General features: G+C 49.2%; 1 protein-coding gene across 1 annotated transcript in view; it reads right to left on the bottom strand.

Annotated features, from left to right (window-relative positions):
* The window catches only part of CFAP61 (cilia and flagella associated protein 61), a gene marked incomplete at both ends in the record, with an annotated part of 217726 nt that overhangs the window by 37580 nt on the left and 154663 nt on the right, over positions 1-25483 (bottom strand). Inside the window, 4 exons of the mRNA XM_080716442.1 lie at positions 7504-7595; positions 9828-10155; positions 11506-11798; positions 25028-25202. Coding sequence (XP_080572568.1) covers positions 7504-7595; positions 9828-10155; positions 11506-11798; positions 25028-25202 — 888 coding nt within the window. The remainder of the gene's footprint in view (positions 1-7503; positions 7596-9827; positions 10156-11505; positions 11799-25027; positions 25203-25483) is intronic.

Below are 25483 nucleotides of genomic sequence, written 5' to 3'. Positions count from 1 at the left end.
ATGTCCCTGGGTTCCACCCCTACAAAAATACATGCTCCAATAAAAGGAATAAAATAAATAAATAAATAAATAAAAATAAATGCATACACACATAAATCAACAACAACAACAACAACAACAACAACAACAACAACAACAACAACAGAAAAACACCTTGCAGGTAAAATGTCGCTCATAGTTCCTATGATTAAGATTCTGTATTGGTATATTTGGTATAATTAGTAAACTTATATTGCTATCTTATTATATTAAAAAAGAATACAGACACTCGGACTTCATGAGTAAGGGTCCTGAGGATCTTTTAAACCGCGACCACGCTGTGGTATGCTTCTAAATTAGTTGCTAGGTTCCAACCAATTCTCTATGACTTGGTACCTCACACAGCTAGTGAATGGAACCGGGTTTATTCTTTTCTAGGAAGTGGTATTTCTTTTCATTAAAAATTTAGCCTCCACTCAGTTATCTTTGGGAGCGCCCCCATTAGCAACATCAACGCCCTGGAACCCGAAGTGCTGGCGTCGTGCAAGGACTGGTTCTGACCAGGAAGACTTCCCGGGAGGAGCGAGCTATCAGGAAGGGGAGATTGGGAGGTGGCAGGCTGTAAAGGACTGTGGCAATCCCAGAACCCTCGGGATTAAAGGATTTCATGCCCGAGAAACGAGGGTGCTCATGCTGGGGACTCGCTGGAGCGCCCAGATGTGAAGAGGGGGGCAGAACCCCTGGATTTCCCTTGTCAGGAACCTCTACATCTCACTTAAACCTCCTGGTGCCACAGGGTACTAAGGACAATGGCACTGATTTAAAATGTATTTCCTCCCTCCCTCCCTCCCTCCCTCCCTCTTTTTCCTTTCTTTCTTTCTTTCTTTCTTTCTTTCTTTCTTTCTTTCTCTCTCTCTCTCTCTCTCTCTCTTTCTTTCTTTCTTTCTCTTTCTTTCTTTCTTTCTTTCTTTCTTTCTTTCTTTCTTTCTTTCTTTCTTTCTTTCTTTCTTTCTTTCTTTCTTTCTTTCTTTCCTGTGGTTCTGAGGGTGGAACCCAGGGGCATTCTACCTCCAAGATACACCTCTAGCCCTATTTTTTGTTCTTTAATTTTTTTAAACAGGGGCTCACTGAGTTGCAGAGGGCCTCACTAAGTAGTAGCTGAGGCTGTCTGCAAACCGCGATCCTCCTGTCTCAGCCTCCCAAATGCTGGGATTATAAGAGTGCGCCGCCATGCCTGGCTTTTCTTTTCTTTTTTAGCCAGCGTGTCTTAATGCTGCAGAATAACGGGCTTCACTGTGGCACATCTGTCCATGCATGTGAGATACTCTGATCACTCCCACCCTCGCCCTCCCTCCTTCTCCACCTCCCCTCCTCTCTAATAGTCTATGCGGTGTTTTAAGATTTTCAAAGTTCTTAGTTTATTTTTTATAGCACCACTTTGAGAAAAAAAAAAGTCCTGGTCACAGTGATCACACAGCATTTCAGTTGTTTTAAAGAATACTCAGACAAAAGAAACAGGTAAAAGAGGGATCCCCGAAGGCTGGGTTTGGGGAGGGCTAGTCCTTTGGTCGGGAGGAGGACCGAGGGACGACTGTGGAAAATGCCCGTTTGCCACCGCAGTACGTTGCTGGAGGGGCGTGTTTGTGGCACTTGGCCCTTTAGACACCAGTGAAAGCTGCCGCACAAACCCAGAGGGCAGGGAGAGGCCCCCTAACTCTGGGCCATGACCACTTTTCTACTGCGGCCCTGATGTCTATGGGCCTGGATGTCTACCCATCGCAGCCAGGCTCCCTGGAGGCCCGCACGGCGGGAAGCCTCAGCAGGCAAACATGGGGTTTGTTTGGTGGACTTTCACTCTGCCCTCAGACTCTGGATTTAGTACACAGTAGCGCTCAATAAATCTTTTCTGAGCGCATATAGATTTAGGTTTTTTGCTTGAACTTGAACGTGGCATTTGGAAATCAAACCAAGCTGGGCTGCTCAGATCCCAAACATTTACTCAGTTCCGGACGCCACCTGGGGATTTTGTCTAAACAAGGGCATGTGGTTTAACTTTTTAGAGAAGCTGGGGCAACGAGGGGGTTGCCTAGCCACGAGGAGGGCTCAGATAATCATCGGGGCACGAGCTGAGAGTCAAAGGAAGGCGCGCTGAAAGGCTAAGAAATAGGCTGGGGTGTCACCCGGAGGTACGTTGCCCTGGGTTCCATCCCCAGTACTGCAATAATAATAATAATAATAATAATAATAATAATAATAATAATAATAATAACTGGGGCTTTGGCAAGTGGGGGAGACAGCAGGTGGAGTGGGACTCAGGAAAAAGCTTGGGGAAGAGGCCCCCAGCGAGACGCAGGGGTCCAGGGGACAGACCTCACCGCACGGACACAGGAACACAGAACATTAGCTCGTGCGAAGGATTGCCACGATGGATAGCATCCATCCCTTTCTGGCCTTCGCCATATTTAAAAATGTTAATGGTCATTTCCTAAGGTTGGGAGAGTTGGTAAAATTTTATTGTTTCTGTTCATTTGACTGTCCGTTCTTTCTTTCCATTCTTTTACTCCCTCCTTTCCCCTCTCTCCCTCCCTTCTCCCTTTCCTTTTTTTTTTTTTCTTTTCTTCCTTCCTCTGGTACTGAGGATTGAACCCGGGAGCAGGCTGCCTCTGAGCTGCATCCTCACGCCTTATTTATTTATTTACTTACTGTTTTTGAAACTCTGGTTGAGTTGTTGAGAGTCTTGTTGCTATGTTGCTGAAGCTGGCCTCACACCCGTGATCCTCCTGTCTCAGCCTCCCAACTACTGGGATTACATGGTCTTTTTTTTAAGATTGATTCTCCTCTGCACATTTTGACAACACAATTCTATCCACACAGTGCTTTGAAACTACCAGGGTTTTAAACACCGACGCAGCAAACAGCAGACCCGCCATGAAGAGATGAGGCTGTGCTGACTTGTAATCGGCACAGAAGGCAAATTGTGTCCATTTTAATGAGATCTGGCACCATGGTAGCATAGCCCGGGGGTCATTTTGGAAAATGAAAAATGCATCAAAATATTTTGCACTGAAGTCGGGCACAGTGGTGCACACCTGCAATCCCAGGACGTGGGGAGGCTGAGCCAGGATTGCAGGTTTGACGCCAGCATGCGGTAACTTAGTGAGACCCTATTTCAAAAAAATAATAAAATAAAATAAAAAGGGCTGGGGGTGTAGCTCAGTGGTAGAGCACCCTTGGCTTCCATCCCTAGCACCACAAAGATATTTTGCATTGATATTAAAGACAATTCCGGTAAAGATAGGCTTCTCAGACAAAGTTGCTCTCAGAGTATGGGTCATTCATGGCCACAGTTGCTGGCAGAGCAGGGGAACCAGTGAAGCCGGGGGCTCTTTTTCTGTCCTTTCTCACACATACAAAAATGTGCCCACGGAACCAAGGCCCACAGCCCCTCCCAGCCGTCACCCCACGATGGATTCTTGGGTACTGTGGTCTTTTCGCACACTTTCCAATCTGGTGGGGCGTGTCTGGAATCTTCCTTTAAGAACACAAGCGCCTTGCCGGGCGGGGAGGACCTTGGCGGCAGTGCTGGTGGTCATCACCGCCCGGGCCCTCCTCCTTTCTTCTGTTTCCTGACTACAACTGTCCTTTTGAGCTCCTTTCTGATTTTTACAAAGGCTGGAAAATGGCTCTGGAATTCACGCCACACGGAAGACGCAGGATTAATGAGACTTGCTGCTCAAGAAATCACAGTCCCAGCTCCCATGACAAACACACGCTTTTAAATTTAATAGTATCCGAGGCAGAATTTGTTGTGACAAATTTCTTTATTTCACGGAGCAGACGCCAACAAAGCATGTGGGCTGGAATCTGTGAATCAGTTTATGATGTAGACGTCTAGGGGTCCCCGGCTTCCTTTTGTCAGGGTATCGCTCAGAGAGCTCGTGGGTCACTCAGGTACCTTCCTCCTTCAGGACTCCAGCTCGTGAGCGGCGTGAAAGTCAGACAAGATCATCCGGACGACGGTGCCCGGAGGAAGAGCGACTCGATTTCTCTAGTGAAATCTCGTCCCCTGGGCTCCACTCGCGATCGAATGGCTATATTCCGCAACTGCCTGGCCATTTTGGCAACAGTTTTACTTAATCAAATTAATTCCAACCCTAAAAGATTGCCATGGAGCTGTCCTACTTTTTCTTTTTTCCTGGATAATAAAATGGGGGGAAAAATCTGTTTAGATCTTCTGTACTAATTAAAAAGGAGGCCCACCTGGCAATATGGTTAATTAAAGTCAGGGGTCCTGTTCAAATACTGTCAGAGGACCAGCCAAGGAATTTATTTAGGTTGCATTCTTATTAAAACTCTCATTATCTAAAACCCCGTCTGGCTCTTCCTCTGACTTTATTCAGAGAGCACAAGCGGTTCATAAATAAAGGATGCTGTATGTAGGAAGCCGCCAGGGTCCTGGAAGGATCGGATTCGGTCAGAAGCCAAGCCCAGTGTTTTCCACTCTGGTATCTGTGAGGCTCAAGTTGTTTATCCACCATGACCAAAGTGCTCAGAGTCTGGGCTTTATCCTGCCTATCTGGGTGCCCTGGTCTCATTAACGGGTGGCAGACTGTGCCTTCCCAAGATGGCGACCGCGGTGGCCCCGTTTCACATGCTCTCCAACTTCCCCCCTGCGACACTCTTCCCATTCAGGTGGATGCTCTGTCCCCCACCCCTGGGTGCCCTGGGCTGCAGCTGCTCCAGTGGGGGCAGGATGGGGCTGAGGGACCCATCCGGTGTGACTTCCAGGCCACGCGGCTGTCGGCCTGCTAGCAAGAACATTTTCAGGTGTTGTGTAAGGAACTTGGCTATGCTGAGGTCGCCATGCTGCAGGAAGCCCAAGCTGCGTGAGTGGGGCAGGTGGGGAGGTTCTGGCCAGCACGCCCTGCCTTCCAGTCATCCCCACTCAGGTGATCCCACCACCGCGTCAGACTTCCGGTCCTCCCACGGATGGCTCCGGATGCTGTACAACCGTGCCCCGCTGGACTTCCTGAGCCCAGACTCTGAACAGAAGCAAATGGCCGGTTTATGCCACCAAGTGACTGATGCAGCAGCATAGAAACTGGAACAGCGTGTGCTCTGATTCCAAGGTTTTCTTTTTTTCTCTTTCTTTCTTTCTTTCTTTTCTTTTCTTTTTTTTTTTTTTGCAGGTCTGGGGATGGAGCCCAGGGGCATTCGACCTCCGAGCTACAGCCCCTGCCCTATTTTTTATTCTTTATTTTGAAACATGGTCTCACTAAGTTGTAGAGGGCCTCACTAAGTAGTAGCTGAGGCTGTCCGCGAACCGCAATCCTCCAGTCTCAGCCTCTCGAATGCTGGGATTATAAGCGTGTGCCACCACGCCCGACTCCATAGTTTTCTTTACTGTAAGAAAATTTTACATTCGAACATGTGTACAGGGCAGCAAAGAGAATCCAGGAAAGGACATTTTAGGTCTGCCCCTTGTAGGAGCTTTTCCAGTAGCTTCCACACAGATCTCAATGTCCAGATGGCCAACAGTATCCCCAAGGGAACAGGAACATGTGTTTGCGTTCAGTTGGTAAAATCATCAACCCTCACATGCGCCCAACAGAAGACACGAGAACAGAGGCTCTGAGGCAAGTCCAGCGTCTGCTTCACTGACTGGAGAGCGGACACAGCGTATCAGACAGACGTCCCGTGGACAAGGCCCCAGCTGGCCCCTCTGTCTGAGGACCTCATCTGAGGAGCCCCCCAGTAGCCCCACCATGTTGCCACCAGTTTGGTTTCCATCAACCCAGGGAAATCTCATCCCACAGCCTTTTCTGGATGGCCTTTCGGGGTGATTCAGGGAAAGGGGGAAAAGAGAGGTCCAGATGGCCATTTTCTAAGCTAAGCAATGAACTTGCTGTCCACGGTCACAGAAGTCGCTGTTCTAGCGACCCACGCAGGAGTAATGTTCTTCAGGAGGTGAGTGTTACGATAAGACAGTGGTGGCGCTTGCCCGCAACGGAATCATTTTCGGTCCTAGAAAGAAATGAGCTATCCAGTCATGAAAAGACGCGGAGGGGCCGGCGCGGGGGTGCCGGCCTGTAATTCTCCACTTGGAAGCTGAGGTGGGAGGGTCACAAGTTCAAATGCACCTGGGTTAACATGGTGAGACCCTCTTCACAAAGAAAGGAAGGAGCGTCATGGAGGAAACCCAAATGCGTCTTCGTAAGTGAAAAAAGCCGGTCGGAAAAAGCTGCAGACTCTAGGGTCCAACCACACAGCCAGAGAAAGCAAAACCATGGCGCAGGACAAAGATCGGTGGTCGCCAGCCTTAGCGTGGACGGGGGTGGAGCCGAAGCCGGGGTTGAACTCTATGGTCCTGTAACAGTGGACACATGTCACTGCACATTTGCCAAGGGTCCTAGAACATGCACCGCCGGAAGCGACCCCTAACGCGAACTCGATTGATAATGATGGCTGTGCTGATAACGATGTGTCAGTGAGGATCCCTCAGTCCCAACAAGCCTGTCACTCTCAGGGGATGTTAATAACGGAGGAGGCTCCGTGCGTTGCAGAGGGCTGGGGTAGGGGTACGTGGGACATCTCTGTACCTTTGCTCCATTTTATTATGAATCTAAAATTGTTCTAAAGATAAAGTCAACTAAATGAAATGTACTGGCATAAAACAACAATAAGCCGACTGTCTAGGTCTCCGGGCGTTGGAAATCGGGAGTGGCTGAGGTGGAGGGTTCTGGCTCAAGGCTGGCCGTGAGTTTTCCATCAAGACGTCAGCTAGGCCATCTGCTTCAGTCCTCAGAAGGCGTGAAGGGGGCTGGAGGACGTGCTGCCCACTGTGACGGTCAGCAAACTTGTAATGGCGGGTGCAGACCTCGATTCCTTCCCACGTGGACCTCTGCCAATGGCTGCTGGGTGAACCTACGACATGTCAGCAGGTGGGCCAGGAGGGTACAAACTGGAGCTCTAGTGTCTTTCATGACCTAGCCTTGGAAGTCACACGCGTTTCCACAACGTCCCGCTGGCTACGTGAGTCATCCCTTCTCAGTGTAGGAGGGGCCGCCCAAGAGCAGGAGGCCCTCCCAAGATTCTTGAGGGCCATCTTGGAGCCAAGGACCACAGTAGGTTTCTGATGTGTGAACCAATCCATCACACTAAAGACTCTGAGTAAAGAATTTCACCTTACCATTAACAAAATGTTATATATATACACACACACACACACACATTTATACATATATACATATCTATGTGTATGTATATAGAGAGTGTGTGTGGTACTGGGAATTGGACCCAGCGCCATTCTACCTCCGAGCTACACCCCCAGCCCTATTTTATTTTTATCTTAAAGTAGGGTCTCGCTAGGTTGATGAGAGTCTCACTACTTGCTGAGGCTGTCCTCAAACCTGCCATCCTCCTGTCTCAGCCTCCCAAGTAGTGGGGATTCAAGTGTGCGCCACCGTGCCCGGCTCACGAAACATTATATACGAAAACAAAATGAAATCTAGAAATTGTACTTACAAAATCGGCCTGTGACATTTGCACCTCCAACGGAGTTGGGATGACGGGCTTGGAGACGTGCAGGTAGTGGTAAGAACCAGGGAGGATGCCTCCTAGGGGATAGAGCAGGGTTTCCATACTTGAGACAAACTGGCAGTGAGGTGGGAAACTACATCCCCCAGGATGAACAACCGGTATGCTCTTCACACACTCCTTTACTGAATCAAATCCATGAGCAGGTGTCGTCACACCCACAACACAGCCGTCGGCGCTCCGAGATGCGCGTGCCGAGCCAATCCTACGTATCCCGTGAGCGCCCACAGCCGTGGCACCCTAACCTGGACCTGCCCACACCCCACCGCCGCCTTCGGAAGCCCGAAATGTTGAAATTACATTCTCGTTCCCTATCGCCCCTCCAATATGTAATAAAAATGTTAAAACACTGAACTCTATGAGGAAAGTCAACCAAGTTCTTTGATGCTTCAGGAAACTAGCACTATCGGCTCCGGAATGTTTGGGGTTGTCCTTCAAGCCTGAGCCTGGTCTGGCTTGGGCCTCTCATCTCTCTCCTCTCGCTCTCGTTTCTGGGACCATGGCCTTTCCATAGGTCCCACCCAAAGTGAGAAGTAGGGCGGGAGCCGGTACCCCTTGAGTAGAAAGGCCTGGAAGGGGCTTTTGTCTTTTAGCTTGATGGATGAGAGTCCACGCACGGTTCAGGAATGGCTCTGGAGGTTGGTCTGTGAATGTTCTGGAAGTGGGCACATAATTTGTAAATATGTATGTTTTTCTGCATACAACATTCAATGTTCTCATTTAAAAAGACATCTCAAAGGGTGTGTGTGTGTGTGTGTGTGTGTGTGTGTGTGTGTGTTACTGGGTCTGCAACCCAGAAGCTTTCTAACTCCAGGCTGCACCCCCAGACCTATTTTATACTTTATTTGGAAACAGGGTCTCACTAGGTTGCTGAGAGCCTCACTAAGTAGCTGAGGCTGGCTTCGAACCTGCGCGATCCTCCCGTCTCAGCCTCCCAAGCGCGGGGATTACAAGCGTGCGCCACCACGCCCGGCTTGTCTCAGCCTTTTAAGTACTGGGATTACAAGTTTGTGCCACCTCACCTGGCTCAAAGGCTATTTTTATAAGTCAGGTTTATGTACACAAATCACCTTCCTTATTCTCCAATGATATTTCTTTCAGTAAACACACACACACACACACACACACACACACACACAAAATGACCATCTCATATTTCACTAAGATGTATGACAGCAATGCACCAATAAAAAATGTAAAAAACCCAAAAATGTTAGATTTTTGGTTTGAATGTTTTTGCCTACTTAGAAGAACCTGGCGAGAAAAATCTTAACCTGTCTGGACATAGTACAATGGAATCAGGGACCAGTAAAGTCTTGGATACCAGACTACATGAAAAGCAGGCAGACAACATATAAGTTTTAAAGTTATATATAGTTTTTCCTCCCTTATGTTTACATTTAACGATTCCCTCCTCCAGTGTTCTTTTATTAAAAAAAGAATAAAGATAGTGGCAAACATAAACAAAATACATTTTCTGAACTACAGATATTTTCATTGAATAGATTTTTTTGCAATGCTTTTTTATTTCATCAGATTCTATGAGAACAATCTGCATCGCAAATAAATTTGAACCCTCAAAAAAGGTAACTTTCGCTCCGAAAGCATGTAAGAACTCTGTATTAATCACGAACACGTGGCCTGTTTAAAACACAGCTACAGATGCTTAAGCTCTTTTCATTTAGATAGCTGGCTAAGGGCTGGGCCTGGAGGGTCTCCTTATCTCAATTTAAGAAGGGAATTTTTTATTGTTGGATGCGCTGATGCACGCCTGTAATCCCAGTATTGGGAGGCTGAGACAAGAGGACCGCAGGTTTGAGACCAGCCTCGGCAACTCGGTGAGACCCTGTTTCAAAATAAAAGTAGCAAGGGCTGGGGGTGTAACTCAGAGGTAGAATGCCCATGGTTTCAACCACCAGTACAAAGAAAAAAAAAAAAGGAATGAAAGTTTTGGGTAAGATGTCAGACAAAGCACCATTCAACTGCTGTGGGACCTCCCGGCAAGTTACTGATCATTCCTGCCTATTTCCTGATCTGCAAAACTGGGACCTCAGTATGGGTGCGATCTATAATAGATATCCAAACTGGAAAGACCATCATAAAAACAATCGCGCTAGGTTCTTAGGGAATGGGACGGTCCCCTCATCCCTCACTGCGGCAACCCACCGAGGGACCGAGGAGCCTCCTCCTGGAGCCTGAGACCAGCATGGGGGCCGCGCCGAGGCCAAGCCCAGCCGGCGTGCAGCGCGCACCTTGGATCTTGGCTCCTTTGTACATGGGGATGAGCCGGTCCAGGTCAGCCGGCGGCTCGGTCACCGGCTCCAGGGTCGGGTCGAAGAGGCTGAGCATGGCTGCGGCCAGCTGGAAGCCGATCTCCTTGGAGCTGAAGTTGCTGTGGGTCCACTCGTTGGAGTAATACCTGTTGGAGAATTTGGTGAGGGAGCCGGCCGCCCGGATGGCTACGTCGTTGGTGTGAAAGTTGGTGTCAATCACGAGCCGCCCGTCGTAGACGAGGCACGCGTCGTTGAGAGCTTTAAACGTTTCATAATCCACTCTCTTCTCAAAGAGGCTGAAGAACATCTACAAAGTGAGCGACCACATCATTAGCGCAAGGGTGAATCGTTAGTGTAATGCCCACGCCACCCCCACAAACGTGAAGAGTGCGCACACGCGCAAACGAGAACACTGCTAAAGGTCTGTCATAACGGCGTGTGTCACGGAGAGAGACCGAGAGAGAGAGATTGATGACTCCTGGTGTGAACAGCAGGATCACCCAGCGACTTCCCTTTTTATCAGTCAGTTTCCGCATCCTGTGGAGAGAAGGGTGTCGAGCCCGGGACACTATGGCGAGACTAAGCACCTTTCCCTGGACCCCTTCCCCCTTCCCGCTCTAACGCGGCCTCCTTCCAGCCTCCTCTTCTTGTGTCTGATGCTTACGTCTCCCTGCCTCCTGCCTGGGGAACCTCACGTAGTATGGAGTCTCTGCAACGTCCTGTCCTTGACCGTTCACCCAGCAAGCTTGTCACTTGAGGGTGCCCCGAGCGGCCATGCCGCCCGCCTGCCTGCCTGGGCACCAGGCCCGGGGCCTTCCTGTCAGGGTAGAGCAGGCAGTGGTGTTCCCCGGGACCACAGGAAAATTGATTTCTCTGGCTCTGAGGCTTTCTGTCTCACCGTATACTTTTTATTCTCTCTTTTGTGGTACTGGGGTGTTATGCCTCTAAGCTACACCATCAGCCCTTTTTATTATTATTATCTTTAAATTTGGAAACATTTAGAAACAAGGTCTCGCTAAGTTACTGGAGGGTCTAAGTTGCAGACGCTGGCTTCAAACCTGAGATCCTCCTGTCGCAGCCTCCTAAGGACTTGGATTACAGGCTTACACCACCCCACCCAGAGTCAGCAGTTTGTCTGTCTCTCATCTTTCTTGAATTGCTCTTAAAACCAAGCTACCATGCTTTGAGGGAGCCCAGTCCCACAAAAGGGCTATTTAAAAGTGTTTCGGCTAAGCCAGGAGTGGAGGTGCACGCTTGTAATCTCAGCATTTGGGAGGCTGGGACAGGAGGATTGTGGTTCGCAGACAGCCTCAGCTACTTAGTGAGGCCCTTTGCAACTCAGTGAGATTCTGTTTCAAAATGAAGAATGAAAAGTAGGGCTGGGGATGTAGCTTAGAGATAGAATTAGCCCCTCGGTCCCATCCCCAGAAAACACTGCAAAACAATTATATATATATATATATATATATATATATATATATATATATATATATATATTAAAAAAAGTGTTTCGGCTAAAATCTCAATTGAGGCAGTACCAGGATCAGCAGCCTGGATTGTCAGAACGTGGAACCCCCAATCTGTGGCCAGACTCCCGGCTCCCCGGCAGGTGTCTGCCCGCCCCAGTGGCAGAGTGGGGCTGGCAGGGGCCACTCACGGAGCACGGGAGCTGGAAGGGCTTCGTGGACGTGGTGAAGCTCGCACTGTGAATGGGGTCGGGGTCCTGGCCCTCGTTCCACTGAGCCAGGAGCGCGTCCTTGTACGTGGTGACGCCGGCCTCCCTGAGCGCGTCCTCCACTGCGCTCTCTATGGAGTAGTTGTTGATGCAGGTGATAACGGAGTCGGTCGGGGGGTGCACGAGGAAGATGCGGGTGCCCCGGATGCCCAGGTGTAAGAGCGTTTCCACGGTGGTGTAGGCATCGATTGTACTCCCGTAGACAATAATGTTCCCTGGGAAAGGAGGGAAAATGCTAAGATACGCTGCTTAAAACAAGAGCAACAACTTATTAGTCAAATGCTAATAATACCGAATTGCTCCCTGTAACCCTCTCATTTTTCAGCTGCAGGAAGCCAGTGGCGTTACCTAGCAACGGCGACCAAGATAATTTAGCAAAGAATTGGCACAAAACATCCCACAAAGTAGTCAAGTGCTTCTAATGCAGAAGTAGGACATTCATTTCCGCGCCCATCATCTGAAAGTTGAAATGGTGCCGAATATAATAGTCTAGAACAAACCTTTTCTCCTGTGTTGTCTTTCCCCCTATTTGCTACACTTATTAAGGAAAGAAAAATTGCTGAAGTTTGTAAGACATGCAAGTTCTTCCTGGGAGATGCTAGGACAGCGGTATTTAATCATGGGATGCTACAGGTATTTAAATATTCAAATGTTGAGCCAGTCGTGGTGACGCTCACTTGTGATCCCAGCACTTGGGAGGCCGAGGCAGGAGGATCGCAGTTAACGGAAGCTTCAGCTGCTTAGCGAGGCTCTTTGCAACTCAGTGAGACCCTGTTTCAAAAGTAAAAAGACTAAACACAGGGCTGGGGGTATAGCTCAGAGGTAGAATGCCCCTGGGTTATAAATCAATAATATTTAGAGCTACACCCAGTCTTTCTTATTTATTTATTTATATATTTATTTATTTATTTTAGCTGGTCTGGGGATGGAACCCAGGGGCATCACCTCCGAGCCACACCCCCCTGCCCTATTTTTATTCTTTATTTTGAAACAGGGTCTCACTAAGTTGCAGAGGGCCCCACTAAGTAGCTGAGTCTGAACATGAACCACGATCCTCCTGAATCGGCCTCCCAAATGCTGGGATCACAAGCGTGCGCCGCCATGCCCGGCTGATTCACTAGCTTTTAAGATCAACAACATTATCAAGTGAAAGGCAGTGGATGCTATGTTGACCCTAGATTGGCTTTTTTTTTTTTTTTTTTTGGTGGTACTGGGGTTCCTGGAAGCCCTTCTACCTCCAGGATACACTCCCAGACCTATTTTATTTTTGGAAACAGGGTCTCTTAAGCCAGCGCGGCTGGCTTCGAACCTGCGCGATCCTCCTTTCTCCGCCTCCCAAGCGCGGGGATTACAAGCGTGCGCCACCACGCCCGGCCTTTTTTTTTTTTTTTTTTTTTTTTTAATCTTTGCGAAAGAAAGAGCCTAGGACCGCTCCTCATATCCACCATGGCAGTTTTACCACAAAAATGTACGCTCACGGATTCTATCCTTTCGCTGGTCACTCAAAGCGGAATTTTACAGGGCCAAATACACGGCAAGTGTATTTATTCCGTTTGGTTGAATAAATTATGCAAAACTTGATTTCCATCCAAAAATAAAAGAAGGCATAATGGCTTGGCTTATTTGCTTAGGGAAAAAAAAGAGCTAGAATAACTTTGGGATGGCTTCTCTGAAGGCAGCCACATCTGGAGAGTTCTCCCGCTCCTCCCGCTCTGGAATGCCCAGGGGGGGTGGGCGGCGTGGTGGTGCTCCCTCCCTGCCATCAGCCCACGGCTCTGGTTTGACTCTGTGGCCGTCATCTCTCCCCTGTTCAGACACTGAAATGCTACCAGGCGACATTCCTCAGTGAGCCGCGGTTTTCTTGGCTGGAAGACCCAGCATTTTGCTTAAATTATTGAGGCTTCCACCTGCTGCAAAACAGAAATCTTGGCTGTCTGGCACAACAAAGACCCAGCCTGCCAGGACGGCCAAAACTTGAACCTCAAACCGTCAAAGGGTTGTGGTCTTCTGCTCTGTTAAACCTTGGAATGGCTACCTTGCCAAAGCAGTATCCACTCTCAGTCAAACAAATCTCAGAGCGCAGGCCCAGCAAGGCGTGGAGTTGGGGATTTTGCCAGGCTCCTCCGTGTGAGCCGTCAGCAACTGTACAGTGAGCAGAGCGCTCACTGCTGCTGGGCTCTCCGAAGCTGCCCTTTCCAGCCGGGGTCGCCCACGGAGTGCCGGCGGTCGAGAGGGTGATGTTTTTCAGTTCGGTAGCTAACACGTTTTCTGAAACCTCTAATTTTTAAATTAGAGGTTCTTGATACATCGCCTAATTTCTAAGCGCTCCTGTATTGGCTTTCTGGTGCTGTGACAAACCGCCCAAGAAAATCAACGTCAGAGGAGGAAAGGTTTATTTTGGCTTGTGATTTTAAAGATTTCGGTCCATAGTCCCGAGTCACAGTGAGCAGTGCATGGTGGAGCAAAGCTACTCTCACTGGGGCAGCCGGGAAGCGAGAGGAGGGTGGGAGGGGCTAGGGCTTCAGTGTCCCCTTCCAGGGCACCCCCCCACCAATTACCTAACTTCCTTCCCAAAGTCCTACCTTCTGAAGGTCCCACCACCTCCCAATGGCAACACAGGCTAAACACCAAGCCTTACTGGTCCCTTGGCAGACACTGACCATTCAAACCACAACGGCTACCTTTAATTTGAAACATAATTCCCTAACCAAAGAATATGACTTTGGTTATCGTAACAGTCAGCCACTGCTGCCATAGTGCTGCATAACAAATGGTCCCAAACTCAGTGTCAAAGCATGAGCATGTTGTGGGTGGGCTCACACATCTGTGGTGGGGTGATGTTAGCTGATCTGGCTCCATGCTGAGCTGGGTTGGGTCTCCGCCAATGTTTGCATGGCCTTCCTTGAACTGGCAGCATCCAGAGGCATATTCTGTTTATGGCGACATCCAGAAGTGCAGAGGGTGAAGTGCAGCTGCTTAGGCACATTTCAAGCCTCTGTTTACATCCTGTTCACCGGTATTCCCATGAGCCATGGCCATAACCAGAGCCAAGGGAGGGGGAATTACAACCCGTCTATGCAGGGAGGGGATGGGATGAATACTTTCTGAAGAACAGTGCAGAAAGTCACAGTTACATGTTAAGTAACCACCTATACGATTTATCCTAAAAAATTTCATTTATCCGATCATTTAGTGATGTTTCATTACTCATGAAATAGAGCGGAATCTCGTAACATACGATGTTGGGAAACAGATCAGAATACGTTACAGGTACCCCACACCCTCCACAGACAGAACAAGACACAATTACACGCTGAGGTCACAATGCCAGCCTGTTCTCTCAGCCGGCCCTCTTTTGCTTTTACAGATGTCCCCTCTCTGTGAGAGACCATTCTTCCCACTGTCTTGCTGCAACTGTTAGTTCTTGTGTCATTCTTCACTTTTACTCTGCAGCGTATTTTTAGGCTCGATGCAGGTTCATCTTGTGACTCTAACATGCCAGGCGCAGAGTAAGCATCCTTATACACCGCCTCTTAATATTACCACCGCCGCCGCCGCCGCCACCACCATCAAATCAATAATATTTAGAGATATTAACAGCAGCAGCCATTTTACTCAAATGCCTGTATTTTTTCAGAAGCTGCTAGCAAAAATATTAGTATGGCAAAAATTCGTAGACTAGCTGGGCGTGGCTTGTAATCTCCGCGCTTCGGAGGCGGAGACAGGAGGATCGCGCCGCGCTGGCTTAAGAGACCCTGTTTCCAAATGAAAAAGTATAAAATAGGTCTGGCAGGATAGCCCAGAGGTAGAAGGGCTTCCAGGAACTACAGTACCACCAAAAAAAAAAAAAATCATAGAATAACTAAAGTCTTATTTTTGTGCCTCTCCCCCAATTAGTAAACAAAGACTTTGATTATTCATTTCAGGGAAAGAGTCAGTCTTGGCATAAAAAAGGATTACTTAGTCCCATTGGCGTGGTAGTTAATCTCTCAGTGTGGTGGCACACACCTGTACTCTCACTACTTGGGAGGCTGAGATAAGAGGATCACAGGTTCGAGGACAGCCTCAGCAGTCTACTGAGGCCCTCAACAAATTAATGAGACTCTGTTTCAAAATAAAAGAACAAAATGGGGTTGGGGACATAACTCAGAGGTAGAGTGCCTGAGTTCAATCCTCAGTCATGTGCTGGCATGCACGCCCACGTGCACACGTGCACACACACACACACCCACACGCACGCACTCACACACCCATATATCTGATTAATTATATTCATCAGGGTGATTTTCCAGCAGGAATAGGGTGAAACTGGTGTTTCTGAAGCCCTGCATCAAGGTCTCACCGGCACCTGCCTGGAGCTGAGCTTGGGCCTCAGCAGACGGCCCAGCCTCCAAGCGGGGGGGCCAGCGGGCCTGTGGGTGGTGTCCACCCTGCTATAGGTTCAATGTACTTTGGCCCCATAAAACGTATGTTTGGGCTCAATTCACAAGGCAGTGGTGTAGGGAGGTGGGTCCCGGCAGGAGCTGCGAGGCCCGGGTGATGAGGACCAGGGGAGCGTGTCTTTCAGGGGACTGAGCTGGCCACGGAGGGGGCCACTCTTTGTTCTCTACTCCTGCCCACGTATCCCTTCACTCTGGCACAGCACAAGGCCCCTGCCGGATGCAGCCCCCCATCTTGGCCCTCCTAGCCCCCAGAACTACGAGTCCAAAGGAACCTCTCTTCGTAGGTTATCTAGTTTTAGGTATTTTGTTAAAGTAACAGAAAATGGACTAAGATACTTTCCTGGCACTCACACGACCTGCCTACCTGGCCGTGTAACTTGTTTGGACTCTTAAGTTCCAAGTTTCTCTCTCCACAGCCGTGCCCCTGGCGCTGGACAGTGCCTGGCTGCAGCAAACCTAACAAGCCTCTTAGGGACTGGATATTTGAATGAAAGCGATCCATCGGACTGCCCAGCCCAAGATTTTCCCCTTGCTAATTGAACCATATTTTTGTGCCCTCTAAATATTTGGCACAAATGATTTCAGTGTGGCTAGATTTTCCTAGTGCATATTTATTTATTTATTTATTTTTAATAAATAAATACCCCTGGGTGCCGGGGATGGAACTCAGAGGCATTCTACCTCCCTAGCCCTATTTTTTTATCCTTTTTTTTTTTTTTTTGGTGGTACTGAGGGTGGAACCCAGAGGCCTTCTACCTCCAGGCTATACTCCCACACCTATTATATATATATATATATATATATATATATATATATATATATATATTGGAAACAGGGTCTCACTAGGTTGCTGAGAGCCTCACTAAGTAGCTGAAGCTGGCTTCGAACCCGTGCGATCCTCCTGTCTCAGCCTCCCAAGCGCGGGGATTACAAGCGTGCGCCACCACGCCCGGCTTTTTATCCTTTATTTTGAGATAAGGTCTCACTAAGTCGCAGAGAACCTAAGTAGCTGAGACTGGCTGCGAACCTGCGATCTTCTTGTCTCAGCCTCCCAAGTACTGGGATGACAAGCGTGTGCCACCACACCCGGCCCCAGTAAATATTTCTACTTCCTACCAGGTGTAAAGGAGGCATTCACTACTATGTTGGCACTATAAGAAATATCCAATCACCAGATACGTTGTATAACTGGATTGCAAGGTGCAATATGAAACATGTTCCCCTTGACGATATTAAATCTGGCTCTTAAGTTTTCAGAGCAGTTCCTGAAATCCTCCATAATCCAAAATGTACCCAGAGTCGTGTGTGCCCATGACAGACCGTAGGTATAAAGTAATGTGCCTGCCATGGTGGCGACATTTAGACTCGCGGAAACAAAACAGCGCACTTTTCACGTTCTGCTCTGGGAAAGGCAGGTGTGGAGCGCATAGCGGGGCGGGTCTGTAAAGGCGCACAGGCAAAACTGCTGAGACACATTCGGATTTGGAGCGGGAAGGGTGCTGGGTTCTCTCAGATACAGATTTAATTTCACATCTGAGGGCATCCTTATGTCTTCTATGGAGATCAGCAGTTGGATAATTTTGTTGTCACTGGGGTTAGGTCAAGTTTTGGCTGAATTAAGGTCAGAAGGAAGCAGAGAGAGAAAATTGGGGGGGGGGGAGACAGAGACAGACAGAGAGAGACAGGCAGGCAGGCAGGCAGGCAGGCAGACACAAGAACTGTGAGACCCCCAGAGACACAGACTTTTCTCGATCCCCAGGAAGAGTCAGAAGGAAGATCTTAAAGGCTGGCAAAGGGAAGCGGGTGCCGATAGTGTAAGTGGGATGGTAAGGACAGGTAAAGGAGATGCCACGCTGGCCTCGCCCCCGGGGGCCCTGCGACGGACAGCAACCTGCTGGCCAGCGTGTGCAGTGGACGGTGGGTTTCCATGGACACAGACACTCCGGTGGCTGTCCAGGGGGCCCGGGCAACACCAGGTTACGTGAGGCCCACGACAGGTGTTCTATAGCTTGCTTTTAGCCAGTCAGAAAACTTCAGTCTGTTACAGATGAATTAATCGACATATTTCTGCCAAGCCAGTACTTTCTAACTCATGGAGTCTGTGCAAATTATTTTTTATTTTTTATTTTTGGTGGTACTGGGGGTGGAACCCAGTGGCCTTCTATCTCCAAGCTATACTCCCAGACCTATTTTATACTTCATTTGGAAACAGGGTCTCACTAAGTTACTGAGAGCCTCACTGAGTAGCTGAGGCTGGCTTCGAACCTGCGCGATCCTCCTGTCTCAGCCTCCCAAGCGCGGGGATTACAAGCGTGCGCCACCACGCCCGGCTCCGTGCAAGTAGTTAAAAGGAGGTGAAACATCGCCAGGGCTTCCACTGCATACCCAGGAGGTCACACGCACTGCGCTGAAGTTCAGACGCAGGTGCAGAAGAGAGAGAGAGGGGGGAAACTGAGGGCCTTCCTGGGTATCAGAGCTTTTCTTTGTGTGTGGTACTGGGGTTTGAGCCCAGGGTCATTCTACCTCCGAGCTACACCCCTAGCTCTTAGTTTTTCTTTTGCAACAGGGTCTCACTAGGTTGCAGAGAATCTTGCAAGGTCACTGAGGCTGGTCTAGAGTCTGTGATCCTCCAGTCCCAGCCTCCCAAGTACTGGGATTACAGGCATGTGCGCACCGGCTGGATACAGGTTTTTTGATAAAAGATTTGGTCACTGTCTTTTATTTTTTTTCCCCCAGCCTAGCTTACTTAATGGATAAGAAATGACTTGTTTTTTTGCACTTGATCCAACAGGTGGCAGAGATAAAGGGTGGGCTGCCCTACTTTGAAATGGCAAATGATAACGGTGATTAGAACACTCAGGGTGGATTCCTAATGAAGGATAATGGAACGGCGCCAGGGCGGGTTTTCACGGAAGGCCAACTTCTGTTGCTCCTCTCGGGGAATAAACCACACATTACCAGGCTTGCAGATCTAAAACAGAAAGCAGGGTCCACTGGTAAGAAGGCAGCCGAGAGGGCTGCTAAGATGAGACAGTGCCATTCTCGCCCTGCCAGGAGGCGGCAGCTACCTTAGAACCGCCGTGCGCATACGAGCTTGGACGGGAGGCAGCCCGTCTGCAGCCCAGTTGGAGAGAGGGAGGGAGGAGAAGATGCTGATCTGTGCTGCGCCGGCGGGGTGGACCCAGTCAGTCCGGAAGCACCAAGTCTTGTCACTTAAAACACTGCATAGGCCAGGCGTGGTGGCGCACACTTGTGATCCCAGCATTCAGGAGGCTGAGACTGGAGGATGGTGGTTTAAGGACAGTCTCAGCTCGGAGGTCGAATGCCCCTGGGTTCCATCCCCAGACCCGCAAAACAACAACAACAACAACAACAACAACAACAACAACAAACCACTGCCGTAACAGAAGGGCAATCTTTTCTTTTCCTTTTTGCATCAAAAGTGTGTATCAACACTCTTTGCCGGTGGGACGGCACATGCTAGCAATGTCGACAGCAGCCAGGTAATAAGCCAGGTAATCTCAGCTAGAATGATCCATCAGGTTCAGGTTGGAAGAAGAGTTTGTACTGATAAGTAGAGATCCAGGGGCATTCTGCCTCTGAGCTACGCACCTTCCAGTGCCTCCCCCCACCTTTTTAAAAAGATTTTGAAACTGGGCCTCATGCCGTTGCTGAGGGTCTTGGTAAGTTGCTGAGGTTGGCCTCAAAGCTGCGATCCTCTTGTCTTAGCCTCCTAAGTACCGGGGTTACAGGCATGGGCCGCTGTGCCTAGCTATTCCATTGTGTTTTAACAGAGACTTAGATTTCTCATTTTGACTTCGAGAGAGACATACAATAGTTAGACATGACCCGATTTATCATCAGAACAGGCCCCAGAGGTAGGTTTAATGTTCCCCGGAAAAACCGGACATAGAGAAGTTAAGAAGTGGAGCTGTTAAGTCAGCTGCATTTGGACCCTGGCTCGCCCTGAGGCCCTCCCCTCGCAGACGGACCTGTAACACGGCCCTAAAAATGACCCCGATCAGCTTTATATGGGGGTAAATATCTGCAGTAAATTACTAGATAATGAAGGCATTTGGAAAATACCTGGTAGGCTATCAATAAAACTGCAAAATGAACGTCCACTTAGGAAGCACGTCACGCCCACAAACGGAGACCGTGCTTTCTACTGGTCATGTCAAAGCAGGAGATTTCTGTGGCCCGAGGCCGACCTGTCCCATTCTGCTCTGCCCAGTGAAAAGGGGAGAATATATTAGTTATAAAATAAAAAAGGCTTTGTTGGTGACTCATGCGCTGGAATTTTAATGTTATACTTTTCCCACAAACATGCTTTTAATAGGGCAGTAAACTGTATTTAGCTAAAGGTAAAAATAATTGATCCATTTTGAGCCATTAGGGGCAGTTTTTTTTTTTTTTATTTCACCCGACTCTTCATTTTCATGGAAAGTACAGGGGTAATAGCAGATGAATCTCAATTAGCTTCAATTAGTGCCATGAACTGCACTAATGTACCAGGTTGCTGGTTCTATCAGAACCGCCCCCGCCCCTGGCGGAGCACTCCGGGTTTTTGTCTGCCACTGAAAGCCGCATTTGAGCCTGTGACATCGGCCATTCACTGCACGCTGCAGCACTTGGGATAGTTCAGGATAATTTACAGCTGGAAACCCCTCCAATTCTACGGCTTAGCACATGGTACTCGTCAGCCTGAACTAAGTCCTCCTCGGGGAGCAGAGGCTTGTGACATGAAACAGCCAAGAGGTATCACGCTTCGGGCTGATGTCCATCTATTTCCAGTGTGTAGAAATGTTCAGGGGAGATGCAGCTTCCTCCTAGGAGTATCCAAGGGGCCTGCTACCCAGCGTCCACCATCCTTCTAGAACAATCTCTGATCAGGGACTGAGCCCCGTGATGCCTGGCATTTCAGGGAACTCGGAGCCTGGCTCCCCGGGCACAGCGCATGGGGCATGATGAGGGGGCATTTGGTCTTTGCCCCCCTGCCCCTTCCCCAGGAACTCGTCTGGAGGGGCAAGAGGAGCCGTGGGAAGGGCACTGTCCTCTGGCCTCGCTGGGTGATGTGAAATCCACCGACCTCTCCAAGGACAGGCGCGGCGCAGCCCTGTGTGCTTCTCCTGACACACCAGGCCTCGTTTCCTGCTTCAGACACCGCCATCCCCTGACTGACGTGGACCTGAGCTAGGAGCTGCACCCACAGGACCCCAAGCGGAGCGAGGGTGGCTGCTCCCGGCCACGGCTGTGGCCACAGCCGCTGTCGCCGGTCTCCGCGCTCTCACCGGCTCCCTCTCTGCAGAGGGAGGGGCGCCTTCGTGCGGTTTTGTGCGCGGCATCCCCCCGCCCCCTCCGGCCATCTCTCTTCACTTGATCCTCATTTTCTACAAAGTCACCAGTTACAGTCTCCATACCCGGGAGGCCCTCGGCAATTTAGTGAGACTCTGTTTCAAAATAAGGAATAAAGCCTGGCATGGTGGCGCATGCCGGTAATCCCAGTACCTGAGAGGCTGAGACAGGAGGATGGCAGGTTCACAGCCAGCCTCAGCTACTTAGTGAACTCTGTTTCAAAACAGAGAATAAAGACGGGCGTGGTGGCGCACGCTTGTAATCCCAGCATTCTGGAGGCTGAGACTGGAGGATCGCGGTTTGCGGCCAGCCTCAGCTACTTAGTGAGGCCCTCTGCAACTCAGTGGGACCCTGTTTCAAAATAAAGAATAAAAAAATAGGGCAGGGGGTGTAGCTTGAAGGTAGAATGCCCCTGGGTTCATCCCTAGTACTACAATAAATAAATAAATACATACATACATACATACATACATACATACATAAATATAGGCTAGGAGTGTGGCTCGGAGCTGTAACACCCCTGAGTTCAGTCCTAGTACTGTCCACTGAATCACCATTAGGCTTGGCTGGACTCGAGGTCCTGCGCCGTGTCCCTCTCCACCTTGCTGCTGCTGCTGCCCTGCACAGACATGGGGCTGAGCACAGGTGCTGCCCTTAGTCTTCAGGAAACAAAGTCAAGCTCCCCCAACATCTCTCCATTGGACTGCTCCACCCTCGTTAAAGCTGAGCTCAACCCGTCTTTCTCAAAATAGCCTTCTCCAAATTCTATGGCCCCCGAGGCTCTCATGAAGGCCACAGAGGACCAGGTACGGTGGCATCCCCCTGTCATCCCAGGTTACTCAATTGGCTCACAGGGCCTGGTCTCAGAACACCTAGCTGGGAGGGGCTCTGGACAACTGCCCACGTGTAAGACAAGAAACAAATTCACACAGACTCCTTTCCCTGGCTATTGAGGGGCAAAAGCAGGCGCTCGGATGGATGGGAGGCATCCTTACATCTCGAAGGAGCCTTCCCTTCAAGTGGGTACCAGAGCATCTCAACCTGTGACAATGAGTCCAATCTCTAGAACAGCGACGGCGCTCTCGCCCCATCTGAGAACCAAGAGGACCAAGGGGAGGACAAAGACGCCTGAGGGTGACCGTGGTGCCTCTTGCTTTAGGAATTTCAAATCCTCTGCCCGCAAAATCCAACCTTAAGAGTTGGCCTGGCCACTTTCAAAGGCTCTCTCCTCCATCTGAAGTTCAAGGCCGCAATACTGCGTGCTGTTAAGACATGCTACGTATTTCCCATGAACGACCGATTTTGGCGCCTTTAAGGAGTTTAAGTAGTATTTTGAGTCTGGGTTCGGCGAAACGGTAATAATGACTTGGTGCCAACTGTATGGATCCAGGCGGGGGTCTGCAAACGTGCTCACCGTTTTATTGGCACACAGCCACGCCCAGGCACTTATGTGCGGTCTGTGCTGCTCTCTTGCTGCAGTGGTAGAGATGAACGGTTGAGGCAGAGACCATCCGGCCTGCAGAATCTAAGATACGTACTATCTGGGACTTTACAGTAGAAGTTTGCCGACCTCCTGCATCAGACGGTCCCTTTGGATTAGCGGATTCTCTGAGTACACACAGTGGTGGGCGGTCATTAAAGAATGGGTAAGGCCGGGCGTGGTGGGCACGCTTGTCATCCCCGCGCTCGGGAGGCGGAGACAGGAGGATCGCGCGGGTTCGAAGCGGGCCGCGCTGGCCTAAGAGACCCTGTTTCCAAAATATAAAATAGATCTGGGAGTGTAGCCCGGAGGAAGAAGGGTTTCCAGGAACCCCAGTACCACCAAAAAAAAAAAAAATAAGAATGGGTAAAATGTTGAAGCAGCTTTAAACATACATAGATGCAAAACTGATACAAATCTGAAAATATTTTACGACAAGTTTTAGATCTGGTGGCCGGTATGCGTGGATAGAGCGTAGTTCTGCCCAAGGCTCCAGGCCCCGTCGGTTTTATGACTGATTCCTGCCTAACATCTATGCTATGCTGTATTTCAGACCCCACCCCTAGATACAGAAAGCTACCCCCAAATGCTCTGTGGAACAGGTGGAACCTTGAGTCCGAAAACTTGAAAGCATAAAAGAAAAAACTACAGGGTCGTCTCATTTATGAATGAAGAGGCAGAGACTACAAAATACTGGCAACTGCAATCCAGCAATGTCATGCCTGCCATTTGATGTCTGTCTCTGAATGTCTAATGGAGTAAGTGAGAAACCTCTTTACGTAGCAGGTGTACCAAGCTGGCCAAGAGTTTTGGTGGACATAAATCATCCCCCCCCCGAATCAGGAGAAACCATGTCCAATATTAATGTATTAATTCTATTAATGAATAGAATCACGTTTCACTTAAATGAATAGATCGGCCAAATGAGCACGTCGAGGTTTTCCTGTTGGCACCCTCTTTCTGGGCGCTTAGAAATGAAGGTCGGGATTCGAATCCCAGTTCTGACCACGGCAGCCGTGGAACCCAACCACTGGCTGCTCTGGCCGCGGGTAAGGTGAACGTGCAGGAAGTCGGGCTTCAGCTAACGCTGCAGAGGCAGCCCAGCTCCTTCTGGTTGCTTAAAGGGCCATGCCCGTGGCCCCAGGGCTTGAGAGGCTGAGACAGGAGGATTGCAGGTTCAAGGCCAGCCTTATCAATTAACAAAACCCTCAGTAACTTAGCAAGACCCTGTATCCAAATTAAAAATAAGCAACTAAATAAATAAGAAGGGCTGGGGCCAGGCATGGTGATGCATGCTTATAATCCCAGCACTTGTGAGGCTGAGACAGGAGGATGTGGGTTCACAGCCAGCCTCAGCTACTTAGTGAAGCCCTTTGCAACTCACTGAGATCCTGTTTCAAAACAAAGACTAAAAATTGGGCTGGGGGGGGGGTAGCTTGGAGGTAGAATGCCCTTGGGTTCCATCCCCAGTACCACAATAAGATAAAGTAAAATAAAATAAAATAAATACAAAGTAAATCAAAAAGGGCTGGGGGTGTGGCTTGGAGGTGGCATGTGTCTGGGTTCAATAGCAGCATTCTGCTCTCCCCCTAAAAGAGTCAAACAATCTCGATGAAGAAGACGACGCTTGCAGAAATGGAGACGCGTCTGAGAGGCGAAGGCATCTGCACCCCCGTCCCACTTTCTCGTTTCTGTTCAGAAAGTGGCAGGCGATGTGAGCGTGTGCCAGCGAGACGGGCGATGCCTGGTGAGGAGGAGAGGCCCACGGCCCGGCGACGCGGCCTTTCTCTTTCTTCCTCGGTCCTTTCAGTCTCACAAAAGGAGACATATTTTCCATATAATTGCTAAACATGTTTGCTTATTAAATTATTCTTTAATTAGTTAATGATTTGAGCCATGCTTTGCTCTTTGGATATTCATTTTGTGTAATAAAATAATTATAGATAATTAAACTATCTCAAGCCTTTTTCTTTCCCCCAGCAAACATGCTGGGGATCCAGAAATGACAACAAGTTGTAAATTAATCTGGAAAACAAAGCATGACAGATGAATGATTTGGTCGGAATTAATTAGGCACTAATTATATACTGGAACGAGATGAAGAATGAGATTCATTATAAAAATCAAGCGCGATTCTGCAGAGATGCGCGGCCGCCGACATCCTCACCTTCTGTGGGGATGGAGTCGCTCCTGATCCAAGTAAGCGCCTTAAAGCAGTCGTCCTCGTCGTTGAGGGTAAAGAGGTTGCGAGGAAGCTTCCCTGTGTACCGCCTTTTACTGACGTCTGGGACTTCTCTGTTCGTCGGGTGTTCTCTAATATCAGCCCCTGTGGGGCACGGGACCTGAGAATGGTAAGCCGGAAAACAGGTGAAGCTCTGACGCAGCTTTGAAAAAAATAATAAAGTAGCTGGGCGCAGTGGTACACACTGTAATCCCAGTACTTGGGAGGCTGAGATGGGAGGATCACAGGTTCGAGGCTAGCCTCAGCAACTTAGAGAGTCTCTGTGTCAGTATAAAAAAAAATAGATAGGGCTGGTGGTGCAGATTAATGGCAGAATAGAATGCCCCTGGGTGCAACCCCCAGCACCAGAATAGAATAGAATGAAATAAAATAAGTATACTT

Source organism: Muscardinus avellanarius, assembly GCF_963383645.1.
Source record: "Muscardinus avellanarius genome assembly, chromosome: 19".
NCBI lineage: Eukaryota > Metazoa > Chordata > Mammalia > Rodentia > Gliridae > Muscardinus > Muscardinus avellanarius.
This window is presented reverse-complemented; position numbering and strand designations above follow the sequence as displayed.